The sequence below is a fragment of the Pteropus medius genome, unplaced genomic scaffold, assembly GCF_902729225.1.
Source record: "Pteropus medius unplaced genomic scaffold, Ma_sr-lr_union100, whole genome shotgun sequence".
In the NCBI taxonomy this organism is placed as follows: domain Eukaryota; kingdom Metazoa; phylum Chordata; class Mammalia; order Chiroptera; family Pteropodidae; genus Pteropus; species Pteropus medius.
The window spans coordinates 19,839,098-19,857,840 of NW_024342473.1; the positions used below are offsets into that span (position 1 = coordinate 19,839,098).

Genomic DNA, 18,743 nt, shown 5'->3' on the forward strand with positions numbered 1-18,743 from the left:
TTTGTTCTATGTCCTATAATGCTACTAATTTAATCCAAAAACATATCATTTTGTGTATGTAATGAAGGTGGCTCCTAATTTCATTATCCAAGCCATTGTTAAATTCTTAAATATTGTCCTAAGGGAGAGATGCCAATGGAGCATCACTTACAGGTTGACGCAGAACCAAAAACTAATAGCCAATATTTACAGAGTGTACAAAGGTTTTCGCACACATCAGTATTTAAGCCTTCATTTATTCAACAGATATTTTAGAAATTGAGTGCTAATTCTATGACAACCTTTAGCTAAATACTGGGAATACAGTAATTATAACAGTAGTTATCAAAATGTTATCTCAGAACCAGTGGCATCAGTGTTACCTGAGAACTTGTTAAAACTGCACATTCTCAAGCCTACTGTATCAGAAACTTTGTGGGTAGGGCCCAGCAACCTATGTTTTAACAAGTGCGCCAAGTGCTTGCTCAAGTTTGAGAACCACTGACCTATAAAATGGCCCCTGGTGTTATATATTAGAAAATTGGGCCTCAAAGAAGGATAAAACAGACTTGAGATACAAGAGACTTTTCCCCATCATTTATCCCCAGAGATTAGAAAAAGTATATAATATGGCATATAATATGGGCATAGTATTATATGTGTTGAGTGTAAAAAACATATGAATATTTGTTGAATGAAAAAAATGAATGAATCCTCCAAATAGTTATGTTATCACCCAATCACGGCAACAGCCCAAGCAATATAATCCTAACTTACTGAAAATGTACATATCGATAACAAATGTATTTTTGAAAAGAGAAATGTTCACCATGACAATGAGAATTATAATGTAAAAACTATTAATTCTTACATAAAAGAGGAAGTTAGCAAAGGTAATCATTAATATAACTATTCAATTTTTCCATACCTTGTTATTTTGCCTTAATTTGCTTAGCTCCAATTTATACTTTTCTGCTTCTTCTAGAGCTCTATTCAAGCGAACTTCTGTAGCATTTTGACTAGTGGAAGCTTGTTTTTGAAGTCGTCTTTTATTTTCTAATTCCTGTAAAGTAAAAGAGATATATGGAGCATTTATAAATATGTTTCCTCTACTATTTTGCAACATTTTCCATTTTCACATTCCTTGCTTTCTCCCAAATTTTACACACACACACACACACACACACATACACACACACGCACAGAGCATTAGAGGCTGAGCACTAAGTGATAGAGGTCTCAAGGAATTCTTGACTTGGTACTAGAAAAATATATCTTCAAAGATACAGTCATAAATTAGGCTTTCAAATTATTGTTAGTAATTCTCTGCCTCTCTTTATTGACCCCAAGATACAATATAAATATCCTCTATATTTTATAAGCAACTCTTTATAGTTCTTACTTTGGGAACCTCCCAAAACACCAATGTAAGGCATAAACTCCCACATAAATATTGTTGTGTAAAACTGACAAGGTATATCATTTAAAAAAAATAATTGTTAAATACAGAGCATTCAACATTAGTCTTATAGAGAAATCCCAATTCTGAGCAAAAACAACAGATCCTATGGATTATTTTTTACATTTTGGGGTGGGTTTAGACCTGCATTTCTGCAAATATTCTAAGAGATGCTATTGCAGAGAATCTGCAGGCCAAACTTAAATTAACATCAAAAGAAACATGTACATATAGGATAAACTCCAAACTCCATCATAATTTGGCACCATAATCTCATATCCAACCCCAGATGTTCCTTTTGGCTATGTCAGCAGTACTTGGATCTGTCAAACAGTCATGCTGTATCTTGCTTTTGAGCCTTTGCTCATGCTCTTCCTTCTGCCTTGATTCCTACCTCATCCTCATTTTTACGTGACTAGCACCTACTCAGCCTTTAAGACTCAGCTAGGGCTGTACACTACGGTTTTACCTCCTCTCAGAAGCCTTCCCTATATTCCTCACTATCCTCTCAGGTTGGATTAAGTACCCTTTCTTCAGAGCTTCTATATAGCATCTTGGTATACATATATCAAAGTACCTATTGTGTGGAACTGAATCTACCCATTTAGTTCATTCTCCTCACTATAGAGTAAGCTTCTTGGGGATAAGAACTGTCTTAATTTCCATATTCCCAGCACTGTAGTGGCATGTAAGAGGTACTGGTGACATGTTTATTGAACAGAATTTATTTTGTGATACTTAACTCACTCTTCTTTGCACAGCCTGCAATGCCTAGTACAGAGCCTTATACAAAAAACATAATAAATATCATGGAATTGAAATGATACAGTTAAAAATACAGTTCTCTTTTTTCTTCTTTTATACATTTTCTCCTGGCTGTATCACTGTGTTTTATTTCAAAACTGATCTCTCTGGCTCTGAGTAATTAAGGGGAAAACTAAACAAAACACATGCTGCTCTTTATGTAAGTTTCTAAACAAATCAAACTGTGTATGAATACCATCTGCTATCACCAGCCTTCTTCACAGCTTTGTGGGTGGTAGCTTACACTAAGAGCAAGCCCAATTTATCTCACTGTTCACATGGAAAATGCAGAGATTCTCATTAGCTACAAAGTCCACAATTCTTGGTAACTTTGTAACCTACTTCACAGAAAAATGAAAACCATCCTTCACCACATATGTCCCCTACTACGGAATCAATACTGTCTGTCCCTCTTCATGGGAGAAGTGAAAAAGAAAATAGATAATCAGAAGAATAGTAAAGCAGGAAATTTTCTTATTTAAGTAAATCCACTAAAGACAGGAAAAACCTTTTTGAAAACTTGAAAACATTTCTATTTTCAATCATACTCAAGTACTTTTTATAAAATGCAGACAGGATACCAATATTGTTATGAGAGAGCTTGGATCCTGACAATACTCAATAAAGTAAGTCTATTATTACAAAAAATTTGGCAGTTTTCATATTTCTAGAGAAAAAATTTATGAAAAATCTGAAGCCCTGAATTTTACATTAATTTTAAAAGAAAAAGCTAGATAACTTATATAAAATCAAATCTAATTTTAACACTCAACTACTATGAGATTCAAGGAGAAATAATTTACCATTCTCTCAAATTTTAAAGCATTCATATAATACTAGAAGAAGGCAAAAAGAGAAAAAGTTATCAGTAGCCACAGGAAAAGACAAAATCTAGTAAATGCTTTAAGAGTAACACAAATTGAGTTTGAAAGCCTTTCCTGAATGCTGACAACTTTGTATAAAGCCTTAATAATGCCTAAAAGCTGGGGACTGACAAGAGAGTTCAAGTTTTTCATTCTAGACCTTCCATTTGAAGGGAATTAGGAATTTTAGAGACTAGGATCACTTTCGTAAGAACGTTACGGGTTTTGTAACTGGTTCAAGGTTATTCTATTTGATGGTCTGTGGCCTAGTAGAGACAGCAGTTAATCCTTAACATTAAAAGCCAGTGTGTCTATTTTCAGAGCGAGATCCACTCCTTTTCTTACTGTGGTCAGTTTTAAAATTCTTAGGGAGAGAAGCATTTTGTTGGTGACTAGAGAAGGGAAATCAAGACCTTTTGTCTTGGTGAACACTATAATTTGGGGAAGCAATTGCTGAGCCTGGCTCCTCCATGTAAAAGCTTTAGCACTTAGACCTACTAAATACTCACAAAACACCTTCACTTAGGCAAATTACAGCCAGAGCCTTTTTCAAAGACCCAGTCTTGAGAGAGCAAGGTGTTTTACAGACTGTCTGAATGGAATATGGGACCATTCCTAGTCCATTGCATAAAGAATTTAAAAAATTCTCAGTGACATCAGAAGCATGGCAGAGTGAGAGATGTCCCCAGATCTCTCCCCTTGAAACAACAACAAACTGAACAACTAAACTCAACAAAAAGCACCCAACCTGCACACAAGCACATCTGAGCAATGGATCTGCGAGTAAGAGCTACCACAGGTCAAAACCTCGGGAGTCAGGTGGTAGACTGGGAGAAACAAAGAAGTGCCTCTCGTAGCCAGAGCTCCCTGTAGGAGTAGGGGTAGGAAAGAAGATGCCTGAGAGAGCTGTGAGCTCCACACAGTGGCAGTGCCCAGGGACCAGGTCAGAAAGCAGGAAAGTGGGGACGGCAGAGAGGCAACAGCTGATTATTAACAGCTGCAGTTGCAAAAGATGAAGCCAAGCTGCAGCCCCCATCCTCCAACTCAGAGGGCGCCTCCCCCAATATCCTCCAAAACCAAACACCAGGAGAATCTGAGCAAACGCTACCAAAACTGTATATGACACTGACAGGGACTGAGACTGAGGGTAGCAATAGTGATTGAATATTTATAAGAAAAAAATGCATTATTAAGGCTATATATAAAGCAGGGATCCAAGAGGCTTAGACAACACCTACTGGAAACCAAAAGGAAAACGCCTTCTTAGCAACAGGCTAAAGAGAGACTTTTATATGATAAATCTTCTTTCTGGGGGGAAAAAAGCAGAATACATTTCCATTGATGTCCAGGTGGAGAAATAGTCCATTAAATGCCATGAACAACCAAGATGTTCTCCGGAAAACAAGCTTAAAAACACAGAAATATGAGACTTAAATGACAGAGAATTCAGGATGGTACTTCTGGAAAAACGTAATGAGATCGAAAATAATTCATATCAACAATTCCAGGAATTGAAAAAAAACAAAAACAAAAACAACTAGATCAGCAGAATGAGTTTTTTAGTAGAGAGACTGAAACCCTAAAAAAGAACCAAATAGAACTTCTGGAGATGAAGAACACACTAAAATACATGAATTATGAAGTAGCAAGCTTAGGAAATAGAGTCGACCAAATGGAGGAAGAATAAGTGATATTGAAGACACAATCTAGAAATAAATCAGAAGGAAGAAGATAAACCAAAGAATGAAAAATAATGAAAGAAAAATACGAGAACTAGCTGACAACATCAGGAGATGAAACGTAAGAATAATGGGCATTATCGAAGGCGAGGAAAGGGAGCAGGGACTAGAAAGCGTTTTCAGACAAATAGCTGACGAGAATTTCCCAAATCTAAGGAATGAGCTGGAGCTTGGAATTCAAGACGTCCACAGAACACCCAATTATCTCAAGCCAAAAAGGTCTTCACCAAAATATATTGTATTAAAATTATCAAAAATCAACAGCAAAGACAGAATTCTCAGGAAAGCCAGGGAGAAGAAAGCAATAACTTATAAAGGAAAACCCATTAGATTATCGTTAGACTTCTCAGCACAAACCTTACAAGCCAGAAAGGAGTGGAATCACATATTCAAAATATTAAGTAAAAGGAACTACCAGCCTAGAATAATGTGTCCAGCTAAGCTCTCCTTTAGATATTAAGGAGAAATAAAGACCTTCCCAGATATAAAAAAAATCGAGGGAATTCTCTACTACGAGGCCTGCACTATAGGAAATACTAAAAGGGGTCAGCTCACTTAAAACAAAATGACCAAAAAATATGTATGTGTGTGTGTGTGTGTGTGTGTGTGTGTATACACACACACACACACACACACACACATATATATAGCATAAGGTGACTATCAGGCAAACGGAAGCAGAGGAGTGCAACCTTTACCAAGAACAGGGCATTATAAGCTTAAATAATAAGAAGAGAATTACTATAGCAAGATAGTAATGAACGTTCAGCATACACAGGGACAAAGTGAAACAACAATGACTGAAAAGGGGAGGATTCAAAGATCTACATTCACAAAAGGAAATGGAGATTAAGAACATGCAGAAGAAAATGGGTGTATATATATAACTATCCTTTACATATTCATAACAGTAACCACATGCTAAAGATTCAGAACTGAAGTACATAACAGAAAACAAGAAGGAACAGAGAGAAAACCCACAAAAACAAACCAAATTAAAAAAATGGAAACACAAGGATAAGGAAGCAACAGAAACACTGAGCTACCAGAAAGCAAAAGATAAAATGGCTACAAAAAGATCTCATATTTCAATAATTACCCTAAATGTAAAAGGACTGAACTCACCAATAAAAAGGCACAGAGTTGCAGAATAGATCAAAAAACAAAACCCAACCAGATGCTGCCTCCAGGAGATACATCTCAGCTCCAAAGACAAATATAGACTCAAAGAGAAAGGATGGAAAATGATATTTTAAGCAAAAGGCATTCAGATAAAAGCGGGAGAAGCGGTACTAATATCAGATGAAATAGACTTCAAAATAAAAAAGGTAAAGAAAGATACTGAGGGATACTTTGTAATGATAGAATCATGCACCAAGAAGACATAACACTTATTAAAACCTATGCTCCCAATCAGGGAGCCCCGAAATATGTAAAGCAAGTACTAACAAAACTAAAGGGAGAAACAGACTAAAACACTATCGTAGCAGAGGACCTAATACCCATACCCTACTGACAGATATGGACAGATCATCCAAATAGAAAATCAATAAGGAAATAATGTCCTTAAATAACACATTGTACCAACTGGACATATCGACCACATACTAGGACACAGAGATAGCCTCAACAAATAAAAGAGGGTTGAAATCATACCAACCATATTCTCTGATCATAATGTTTTGAAACTAGAGATCAACTGCAAAAAGAAATCAGGAAGAACCACAAATTCATGGAGATTAAACAACATGCTACTGAAGAATAACTGGGTCAGAGAAGAAGTAAGAAGAGAGATCAAGAGATACATAGAAACGAATGATAATGATAGTACAACATATCAAAATTTTGGGGACATGGCAAAGGTAGTCATAAGAGGAAAGTTCATATCATTACAAGCTTATCTCCAAACCAAGAAAGAGAAAAGAACAAATGAAGTCTAAAGTCAGTAGAAGGAAAGAAATAATCAAAATTAGAGCAGAAATAAATAAAGTTGAAAAAAAAAATAGAAAAAATAAATGCGACAAAGAGCTGGTTCTTTGAGAAGGTTAATAAAATTGACAAACTCCTGGCTAGACTCACTAAAGAAAAAAGAGAAAGGACACAAATAAAATCAGGGATGAAAGAGGGGAAATTACAACTGATATCGCGGAAATACAAAGGATCATACAAGAATACTATGAAAAAGTATATAACACCAAATTTAATAACCTAGAAGAAATGGGCCAGTACTTAGAAAAATACAATCTTCCTAGACTGAATCAAGAAGAACTGGAAAATTTAAATAGACTGATCAACAGTATGGAAAATAAAACAATCATCAAAACCTACCAAAAAGTAAAAGTCCAGGACCAGATGGCTTCACCAGTGAATTCTACCGAACATTCAAAGAAGATTTAATATCTATTCTCCTCAATTTAATACCTACTCTCCTCTTCCAAAAAATTGAAGAGGAGGCTATATTTCCCAATTCATTTTATAGGCCAGTATTACTCTGATACCAAAACCTGGTAGGATAATACAAAAAAAGAAAACTACAGACCAATGTCTCTCATGAACACAGATGCAAAAATCCTAAATAAGATACTCGCGAACCAAATATAACATATTAAAAAGATTATGTACCACAATAAAGTGGGCTTCATCCCAGAGGCACAAGGATAGTTCAACACATGCAAATAGATTAATGTGATACACCACATAAACAAATTAAAAAACAAGAATCATATGATCATATCAATAGATGCAGAAAAAGCCTTCAACAAGATACAGCATCCATTTATGATCAAAACACTAACAAAATTGATATAGAAGGAAAGAACCTTAACATAATAAAGGCCATATATGACAAACTCTCAGCCAATATTATACTTAATGGTGAAAAACTAAAAGCTTTTTTTCTAAGATCAGGAACAAGACAAGGCTGTCCACTTTTGCCACTGTTATTCAATATAACATTGGAGGTCCTACAGAGTGCAATCAGACAAGAGAAAGATACAAAAGGCATCCAATAGGAAATGAAGAAATCAAACTGCCACTATTTGCGGATGGCATGATTCTCTATATAGAAAACTCTGAAGACTCCACAAGAACACTAAAAACAATAAGCAAATACAGTAAAGTTTCTGGGTACAAAATCAATGTTCAAAAATTCATAGCATTCCTATACTCTCATAATGAACTGTCAGAAAAGTGGAAAAATAATTCCTTTTGCAATTGCAACGAAAAGAATAAAATACCTAGGAATAAATCTAACGAAACATGTGAAGGACCTATCTGATGAAAACTATAAGACCTTATTCGAAGAAACTGAAGAAGATACAAAGAAATGGAAAGATATTCCATGTTCTTGGATTGTAAGAACCAACATAGTGAAAATGACCTATTACCTAAAGCATTATACAGATTTAATGCAATCCCCATCAAAATCCCATCAGCATTTTTTAAAGAAATAGAACAAAAAAATCATCAGATTTGTGTAGAAGCACAAAAGACCCCAAACTGCCAAAGCCATCCTGAGAAAAAAGAACGAGGCTGGAGGCATCACTCTGCCTGACTTGAAATTACACTACAAAGTGACAATAATCAAAACGGCATGGTATTGGCAGAAACACAGACACACAGACCAGTGGAATGGAACCGAAAGTCCAGAAGTAAACCCATGTTTACATGGCAAATAATTTTTGACAAAAGAGCCAAAAGTATACAGTAGAGAAAGGAAAGCCTCTTTAATAAATGGTGCTGAGAAAACTGGAAAGCCACCTGCAAAAGAATGAAACTAGACTGTTGTCTATCATCATACACCAAAATTAACTGAAAATGGATTAAGAACCTGAATATATGACCTGAAGCAATAAAATACATAGAAGAAAACATAGGAACTAAACTCAAGGACCTTGGACTTAAAGAGGATTTTATGAATTTGACCTCAAAGGCAAGGGAAGTAAAAGCTACAATCAATGAATGAGACTACATCAAACTAAAAAGCTTCTGCTCAGGAAAAAAAATTGTCAACAAGGTCAAGAGAAAACCATCTGAATGGGAAAATATATTTGTAAGCAATGCCTCCGATAAGGGCCTAATATCCAAAATATACAAAGAAAGCATACGACTCAATAACAACAACAAAACAAATGATCCAATCAAAAAATGGGCAGAGGACCTGAATAGACACTTCTCCCTAGAGGACATACAAATGGCCAACAAATATTTGAAAAGATGCTCAACTTTGCTAGCTATTAGGGAAATACAAATCAAAACCACAATGAGATACCATCTCACACCTGTTTGAATAGCTATAATCATCAGGACAAGTAATAACAAATGTTGGAGAAGATGCGGAGAAAAAGGAACCCTCATACACTGCTGGTCAGACTGCAAATTGGTACAGCCACTATGGAAAACAATATGGAGGTTCCTCAAAAAAAACTAAGAATTCATCTTCCGTATGATCCAGCAATCCCTCTACTGGGTATTTACCCCAAAGATTTGAAAACCCATATCTGAAAAGACATTTGCACACTGATGTCCATAGCAGCATTATTCACGGTGGCCAGGACATGGAAGCAACTAAAGTGTCCTATAACAGATAATTGGATAAAGAAACTATGGATATACAATGGAATATGCAAAAGTCCATTGAATATACAATGGAACATTACTCAGCCATAAGAAATGATGAAATACTGCCATTTGTGACAACATGGATGGATCTTGATATAATTATGCTAAGCGAAATAAGCCATACAGAAAAAGCTGAAAACCACATGATATCACTTATATGTGTGATATAAATCTAAAAGCAACAAACATGAAAAACAGAGACTCATGGACACGGACAACATATTAGTGGTTACCAGAGGGTGGGGGGAAGAGGGAAGGTATATGGGGTAAAAGGGGTCAAATATGTGGTGACAGAAAGAAATTTAACTTTGGGCAATGACACACAATGCAATATACATATACCTTACTGTTGCTGAATTGTACACCTGAAACTTACTGGATTTCATTAATCAATGTCAACATAATAAAAAAAATTTTTTTTTTAATTTAAAAAACTAAAAAAGAGTAACGTAAATCATCATAATAATTCGAATGAGGAATAATACAATGAGGACAAATAAATGATCAGATAAAGTTCTAGAAACAAGAAACAAAAACCAATAAACTTGAAGTCTGATAACCTGCCAGCTGTGGTAGATTGAGTTTCCACGTGTGAAATTGGGAGTAAGACTTTACTTATTCAACACATTTATCAAGCACTTACAAGGTTCCAGGTACTATTCAACATGATGAGCACATGATAATTAACCAAAATTTTTCCTTTCATAAAGTTTTCCCTGTAGAGGAAGAGAGAGATGAGAAGCACATACATATGTACACACTCATGTAATCTGGTAGTGATAAGGGTTATGAAGAAAAATATGGGTGAGGAGACAGAGAAATGGGGGAAGGACATAATTATTTAAGATAAAGTAGTTAGGGGGAAGGCTTCTAAATGAAGGAATGATTCGTGTAAAGATCTGGAGGAAAGAATTACAGACTGAAGGAACAATGAAGACAAAGACTCTGAGGCAGAAATCCACTTAGCATATTCATAGGCCACTTAGGTGGTCCATGGGGCTTCAGCTGAGTGACACAGCCATAGTGTTAGGTCTTGAGGTAGCAGAAACAGGCAGGGGGAACTTAGGTGGACCTTGTAAACCTTGCCTAGAAGTTTTGATTTTATTCTGAATGTCACAGGAAGCCTCTGGAAGGTTTAAGTAGGGGTGTGTGTGTGTGTGTCTGTGTGTCATGATCTAAGAATTTTAAAGATTGCTCCAGCTACTGTGGTATTACTACTGAGTGAAGGAGGTCATTGGAATAATACAGGTAAAAGACAGTAGCTTGGGCTATGGTAGAAGTAATGTGTTTTTGAGAAGTGGTTAACTCTATGTATTTTGAAGAGAGAATTGGCAAAACTTGTTGGATTGGATATAGATGTGGGGAAAGAGAAGGATTGGGATGACTCTTGGATTTTGGCATGAAGTCTTACTGAGAAAGAAAAAGAGAAGCAGGTTTACAGAGAGCAGGGAAAGCAAGAGCTCCATTTAGGACATATGAATTTTAACATACCAACCAGAGATATCAATATTATTATCTTTACAGAAAGATGTAAAAGTCTGGAGCTCAAAAAAGAGGTCAGAGAAAGAAATAGAATGTGGAGTTGACAAACAAATGGATAGTATATAAAGCCATGGGAATGAATGAGAGCATCTCAGAACTGGATGTAGACAAATGAAAGAACCAAGGACTGAGCCTTGGGCACTGCAAAATGTAAAAGTAAGAAAAATTAGGAAGAAAATCATGACAGCAATGCTTCAAAAGCCAAATGAATAGTTTTTCAAGGAGGGATTAATCAACTATGTCAAATATTTTTGAAATATAAATTACTATGAGGAACAATAACTAACTAGAACTGGCAATGTGAATTACTGGTGACCTTGTTAAGGATGGTTTCAGAGGCAGAGCAGAGATGGGAGCCTAACTGGAGGAGTTTCAGGAGAGAATGGCAAATGAGGAATACAGACATTGAATACAGACAACTATTTTAAGATGCTTCACTATAATGGGGAACAATAATATAGGGAAGGAGGTGGATGTGAGATCTACAGTGGTTTTAAAATATATATACATATGAGATTATATGGCATTTTTGTATGCTAATGTGAATAATCCAATAGATAGAGTAAATCTGATTTTTGCAAGAGAAAGAAAGACAGAATAATTATAGAAATAATGTCTTTGAGTAGAAGAGAGAGTGTGGGATCTAGTATACAGTGAAGTGATCAACTTTAGACAGAAGAGGTAGTAATGCATCATAATGAGGGAGAAAGCAGAACAGATGGACATTGAGGCAGAAAAATCAATAGATTTAGTGATAGAATGAGGAAGAGTTATCTTTTGATTCTGTTTTCTTAGTAAAATAGGGGGCAAACTCATGAACTGAGAATAGGAAAATGAGATGAAAAGATCATCTGTAAAAATAAATCACCTCTGAAAGTGGGAGGGAGAACTGACCTCTCAAAAAGTAGAAGAGGAAAATAGCACTACACTCGATATTTGTAAATAATTTTAAAGTAGGAACAATCCACTTAGCAGTGTATTTTTGTCCAGCCATAATCTACTGGTCATGAGTAGGCCTGCAGTAGGGAGTAAATTAGGATTGACTAGGGTTGAGTTTTACCCACACACCACATAGGCAGGCAAATTAAAAATATAGACAATGGATAATTGTGTATCATGGAAACTAAGCTGGGGAAGAAGAGAATATAGAACACAGGAAGGGGAAGATATATATAATTAAAATATTATGAGAGTATACAACTATTATATGTACATTTGTACATGAGAGCAACTCATAAACTGTACACTATTAAACAAGGTACCATTAATATCATGGCTTTATAGTATAAAATAGATAAAAATGAAAAAAAGCTTTTTTGAAGATAAAGAAATGACTTCAAGCTGAAAAAATGCTTTTGAGGAGTTTTGCTATGAAAGCAGAAAAGACCAACGCATCTTTAGGAAATGACAAAAAGCTCAATTTTAGCTGGAGCAAGGTAACAAGTGAGTAGACTTTTTCTTAAAAAGGTGAGTTACTGAGTGTTCATGTGACATTATCCATGGTCAGAGAACCTTGTGCAGTGTACCTACTGACTTTAATTTCACCAGAAAAACAAAACAGATATTAAAGCTTCCAGCCATGATGAAATAATAAGGGTCTACCATAAAAAAAACAAAACAAAAAAAAACACTGTAACTAATTAGAAAAAAATAGTCAAAATACTCAATAACTGTTTAGAGATATTGGAAAATATTAGGATTGTTGATCCCAGAAAGAAGGTAAACAAATGAGGTAGTCCTACAATTACTCCTGGCTAAAAGCAATATCCACACTGTGGGTACAGGAAGGAGAAAACAAAAAGAAATAAGAGGTCTGTTGAGTTGAGACAGAGATCAGAACTGGAGGAGACTGAGCTAGCCAAAATTTGTGTGGAGGATTCGAGTAAGCAGAAACTATATTAGGAAAGAACTTAAGGAATCTACATAGGAAATCCTTTGAGTCTACTGAGGAGTAGGCCACACCTGCACATAGGGAAGCTTGGCAAGGCAAAGAACAACCACGGAGTTGTAAATAGAACAATTCCCATAGCTCACACATAGCAGGAAGACATTTGAGCTCTACTTGCCAGAATGAACAGTCTTGAGTGATCAGCTGGGGCACTCGGTGAGATCCTGGAAGGTCTCTTTAGGGAAAGCCTTAGTGGTACAACTGAACAATTCCTGAGGCTACTCTAGACACACCCTAGCAAAACTTAAAACCAGGTTTTAAAGGGACTAAGCTTGTGCCTTCCTGTCATGAAGGCAGAGAAGGTAATTGCAGTGCTCATCTCCTCTCATAATCACATCAAAATTACAACTAAATTATAAAACAATTATCACTGAGAACCACCTGAAGATGACCTGAAAACAGAACTCCTATAACTAAGGATATAAATAAGAAGCCACGCCAAGACTGGTAGGAGAAATGGAGATGAAGAATGGGCTGGTCCCACACCCACAGTGTGGTGGTTAAGAATCAGGAGGGATATCTTGGCTGTGGAGGTCCCATCTGAGGAGCGAGAAGTCCCAGCCCCACATGGGACTTTCCATCTCAGGGCACCAGTGCCAGAAATAGAAGTCCCCATAAGTCTGGCTTGAAGACCAATGGGGTTTATGTCTGAGACAGACAATAGGCTGCTAGAGACTTGGGCATTGCAAATCTTAAAGGGCCTGCTCACAGACTCACTTGCTTGAAAAGTGCCAGGGACATATGGGAAGGAGTCGAATTAACTAGCTTCAGGGCTAAGGGTAGAGGGGCAGGAGTCAGGGCAGCTCTCTCCAGGAAGCACTGGCAAGCTCCATTGTTCCTTTATTGTGCCTTCTTCCCACCCAGCCTGTGGGCACAGGTGAATGCCAAATCTGAGTCCCCCTTAACCTGCCTAACACTGCTCACCCAACTCTGGTGACTCCCTGAAACTCCACCCCACCTAACTCACCCATCAGGCTCAAACATCATCAGCAGCTGTTCCACACAAGCGGCCAGCCTCAGTTAATGCTGAAGACTTTCCTTAAATTGCTCAAAGGTCCACAAACCCCAAACAGTATCTTATTTCAATTATGCCCTATATTTCTTTTGCTAAGTGGCCCCACACCTGGCACTAGTGGCAGTTGTCTTCAGTTCACAGGGTAGCCTTAAAGGAGCCTCCAACACCAGCACAGGCACAAATTACTTTGTAGCACCTACCAGGTGGTCCTGGACCAGGCACGGGCTGCAGCTGACCTTGGTTTGCACCAAACCTCCTTCCAAGAGGCCCCAGAATCAACATACCTCGTGGCCAGCTTCAGATAACACGAAGTACCACCTAACCAACTCTACAAATGACACACCCAATGGTGGACTTGGAATCAGAGGCATCAGAGCCCAGCTAAAGTGAATCTCAGTCTGTAGGAGTCAGCCCCATACAAGAGATCATTCTTTGTAGTCATAGCCAGTCTGCACAATGAGTCAGCCTGGGGGTCAATACCACTCAATGATATGCCAACAGCAATCAAGGCTCAACTATAACCAGAAGGCATACACAAACCACACAAGGGACACCCGTGGAGCACCCAGCTTAGGTGACCAGAGAGAATACGTCACTAGGCCCTACTACAGAAGGCCACTCTGCCAAAATTTGGAGATGTAGCATATCTACCTAATACATAGACACAAACACAAGTAGGCAGCCAAAATGAGGAGACAAAAAAACATGTCCCTAATGAAAGAACAGGACAAAACTCAAGAAAAATAACTAAAAAAAATGGAGGCAAGCAATTTACCAGACACAGAGTTCAAAACACTGGTTATAAAGATGCTCAATGATCCTAGGGAAGAACAGATGAATTCAGTGAGAACTTACACAAAGATATAGAAGTCATAAAAAAAGAACCATTCAGAAATGAAGAATACAATAACTGGTGAAGAATAAATTAGATGGAATCAAGAGCAGATTAGATGAAGCAGATGACTGAGTCAGTGATTTGGAAGACAAGGTCACAGAAAACACCTGATCAGACAAGCAAAGAGAAAAAAGAAAAATAAGGATAGTTTAGTAAGGGTCCCCAACCCCTGGGCCATGGACCGGTGCTAGCATCACTGCCTCAGTTCCACTTCAGATCATTAGGCATTAGATTCTCATAGGAGCACCGGTCCCTGGTGCCAAAAAGGTTGGGGACCACTGGTGTAAGGGACCTCTGAGACAACATCAAGTGTACCAACATTTGCATCATAGGGATACCAGAAGGAGAAGACAGTAAGCGATTGAAAACCTATTTGAAGAAATAAAAATTTTGAAAACTTGAAAACTTTCCTAATCTGGCAAAGGAAATAGACATATCAGCACAGGAAGTGCAAAGAGTCCCAAAAAAGAACCCAAAGAGGTGCACACCAAGACACATTAGAATTAAAACGTCAAAGGATTAAGACACAGAGAATCTTAAAAATAGCAAGAGAAAAGCAGTTAGTTCCTTATAAGGGCGTTCCCATAACACTATCAGCTGATTTCTCAACAGAAATTTGCAGGCCAGACAGGATTGGCAGGTAATATTCAAAGTGATGAAAAAAATAACCTACAACAAAGATTACGCTACTTAGCAAAGCTGTGATTTAGAATCTAAAGACAGATAAAGAACTTCCAAGATCAAAAAAAAAAAAAAGTTAATGGAGTTCATCACCACCAAATCAGCATTAGAAGAAATGTTAAAGGAACTTCTTTAAGAAAAAAGATAAAAATGTGAATAATAGCAATAATTACATATTATCAATTACTTTAAATGTAAATGAATTAAATGTTCTAATCTAAAGACAGAGTGGCTGAATAAGAAAATGAGACCTCTCTTATGCTGCCTATAAAGAGACTCACTTCAGATCAAAAGACACACACAGACTGAAAGGGATGGAAAAAGATATTTCATAAAAATGGAAATGAAAAGTTTTAAAAGTTGGATAGCAATACTTATACCAGACAAAACGGACCTTAAAACAAAGGCAATAATAAGCAACAAAGAAGGACTCAGTAATCCTCAGTAATCAAAAATCCTTCTGGGTATTTATCTGAAGAAACCCAAAACACTACTTTGAAGGGACATGTGCATCCATATGTTCATTGCAGCATTATTTACAATAGCCAAGATAAGAAGGCAAGCTGGGTGTCCATCAATGGATAAATAAAGAGGTGGTACATATATACAATGGAATATTACTCAGCCATAAAGAAGAACAAAATTTTGCCATTTGCAACATAGATGGACCTAGAGAGTATTAGGCTGAGTAGAGTCAGACAGAGAAGACTAATGACATATGGCTTCACTTATATGTGGAATCCAAAGAACAAAATAAGCAAAAGAGAAACTCATAGATATAGAATGTTTTGATAGGTATAAAAGGGGAAGGGATTAAGAAACACAAATTGGTAGTTATAAAATAGTCATGGGGACGTAAAATATAGCACAGGGAATATAGTCAATAATATTGTAATAAATATGGTGTCAGATAGGTACTAGACTTACTAGGGTGATCACTTTGTAAGTTATATAAATGTCTAATCCCTATGTTGTACACCTGAAACTAACAGTAATTGAAAAAAAAAAATTCTCCTATATATGGGGGAGAGTTTTTAGTCAATATTAACAAAAGAATTAAACCCAAAGTAGTGGCTATACAAACATGTAACTAATGTTTTACTGCATCTTTGACATTAGGTTAGGAAAAACAGCAAAATAATTACCCTTTCTACTGAAGACAGCTGTTGCTGTAATCCATCACACTTTTTGTTTGCTTCTTCGAAAAGAGTTTTATATTTTTCTGTTTGAGACTGTTGCAAATTAATTGTTCGCTGCTGTCTCACACAATCTTCTTCAAAATTTTTTACTTGAGACTTTAAATCCTGAATTTCATCTTCCTATAGTTATGAAATTATAGATTATATAAAAAACACACAAGATTTGCTATCAAAACATAAAGCAGAACTTCATGTGATCTCTGATTCTCATCTTCAAAAACAGAAGTCTGATATTTTGTATTTAATAGCTTACACTTGAAAGTCAAATATAGAAAATGCTAATTGCTAACAAATATTTAAAATTATCTGTGTAAAAATTCAACATCTCAGCACAGAATGAAGTTGTTTTTACAAACAACTTTTGAATTCAAAATTTAACTGTGAATTATATCTCAATGAAACTATTTTAAAAATATAACTGAAACTGCTCCTAAATTGTGTTTGAATATTAGAGCATTTATATTGTAAAGTTTTAAAAATTTACCTTTTTATTGCATTCACATACAACATTATCCAATTCCTCCTGCATAACACGAAGTTTAGCCTTCAGAAATCTGATCTGTGCTTCTGTGGATTTAAATAATTATATTTATTGCCTTTCACTGAATCTAAGATGTCATCAACTATAAGACCATTATATTATGAGAGAAAAAATGCTCAAGATGGGGAGCCTAACAGGAAATCCCTGTTTGGGAACACTAAAGATCCTAAATATCACTAATGAAAAAGTAAACAAAAAACAAGTCCACCCAACAGAAACAAACTGTTTATATCTCAACAATGGAACCAAGTAAAGAAAGGGGGAAAACAACCAAAAAACCACTCCTGAGAATCTGAACCATAAACCAGTATTCATGTAAGTATGAATACTGAATTTATACTCACCAAGGTGGTCCGAAGCACCTCAAACAGAATCTAAAGTGGTCTCAAGTCAGTAATGTCCCCAAGTGTTTGGCAGAAATAAATACAAATCCTCTCTAGCAAAACTACTTCAAATCCAACCATTGTGTTTATAAAATGCCTTTGACTCTAAGATACATCCCAGTTTCACAGAAGTTAAAATGTACTGTATGTGTCTTAGAACAGGGTCCCCAATCCCTGGGCAGCAGACTGGCTCCAGTCTGTGGCCTGTTAGAAACTGGGCCACACAGCAGGAGGTGAGTGGCAAGCGAGAGCAAAGCTTTATCTGTAGTTGCAGCCACTCCCCAGCGCTAACATCACTGCCTCAGCTCCACCTCAGATCGGCGGGCATTAGATTTTCATAGGAGCACCGGTCCCTGGTGTCAAAAACGTTGGGGACAGCTATCTTAGAAACAAAGAAATACACTAACATCTTACTGCTGAAACTTTCTCCCACAAACCCTCGTTAAGATCTACCTTTGGTGTTTCATTGCTAGCAAAAGTTCTTTATTTAATAACATCGGCAGTAAATCTTTGAGGTTTATAGGCTTTTAAATGTAAATAAAATGAAAAATGAACTTAGAACTCCCTAGTAATTCATTCAATAATTTATTCTAAAAATATACATTAAGTCTCTACTATGTTCCAGGTATAGTAGGGATATTACAAGCAAGCATTGCCCTCATGGAGCTTACCTTGAGTTAACACTCTGAACTGTCTGTGAGGAGTTACTAGAATAAATCTTGCAGAGCACAAAACATCTCCATACACACTTCCAAAGCTCCTAATAGGTAGTGTCCCCAGTATTACCATGGGGATAATAAACTTTGGTTCTAAGCCACCTCGATTTCTCTAGCGTCAACTCTCCTAGCCTCTCATGTAACGTCAGGTTAGCAGGGGACAGAAGGAAAATGATGAATTCAAAAGTGTGAAGTTTGCAGTAATTGGTCTCTAGTGAAAAAGAAGGAAGAATGGGAGAGCATGGCTTTTTCCATCTCTTTCTCTCCCCAACTCTATCCTTAATAGTGTTGTCAAGGAGCTGACTGCTCTCTTCTCTGCAGGGCCACAGCATTAACGTCCCTCTCCATCCCACTCTAAC

At 36.6% G+C, this 18,743-nt stretch overlaps 1 protein-coding gene across 2 annotated transcripts in view; it reads right to left on the bottom strand.

The window, feature by feature from the left end:
- TEX9 (testis expressed 9) overlaps nucleotides 1-18,743 on the bottom strand; it is a 57,794-nt gene that overhangs the window by 21,539 nt on the left and 17,512 nt on the right. For both annotated transcript variants that reach the window (XM_039865511.1, XM_039865510.1), the window contains 3 exons: nucleotides 17,229-17,311; nucleotides 16,691-16,864; nucleotides 908-1,042 (listed from right to left, as the gene is read on the bottom strand). In XM_039865511.1, the coding sequence (XP_039721445.1) occupies nucleotides 908-1,042; nucleotides 16,691-16,864; nucleotides 17,229-17,311 (392 nt within the window). The remainder of the gene's footprint in view (nucleotides 1-907; nucleotides 1,043-16,690; nucleotides 16,865-17,228; nucleotides 17,312-18,743) is intronic.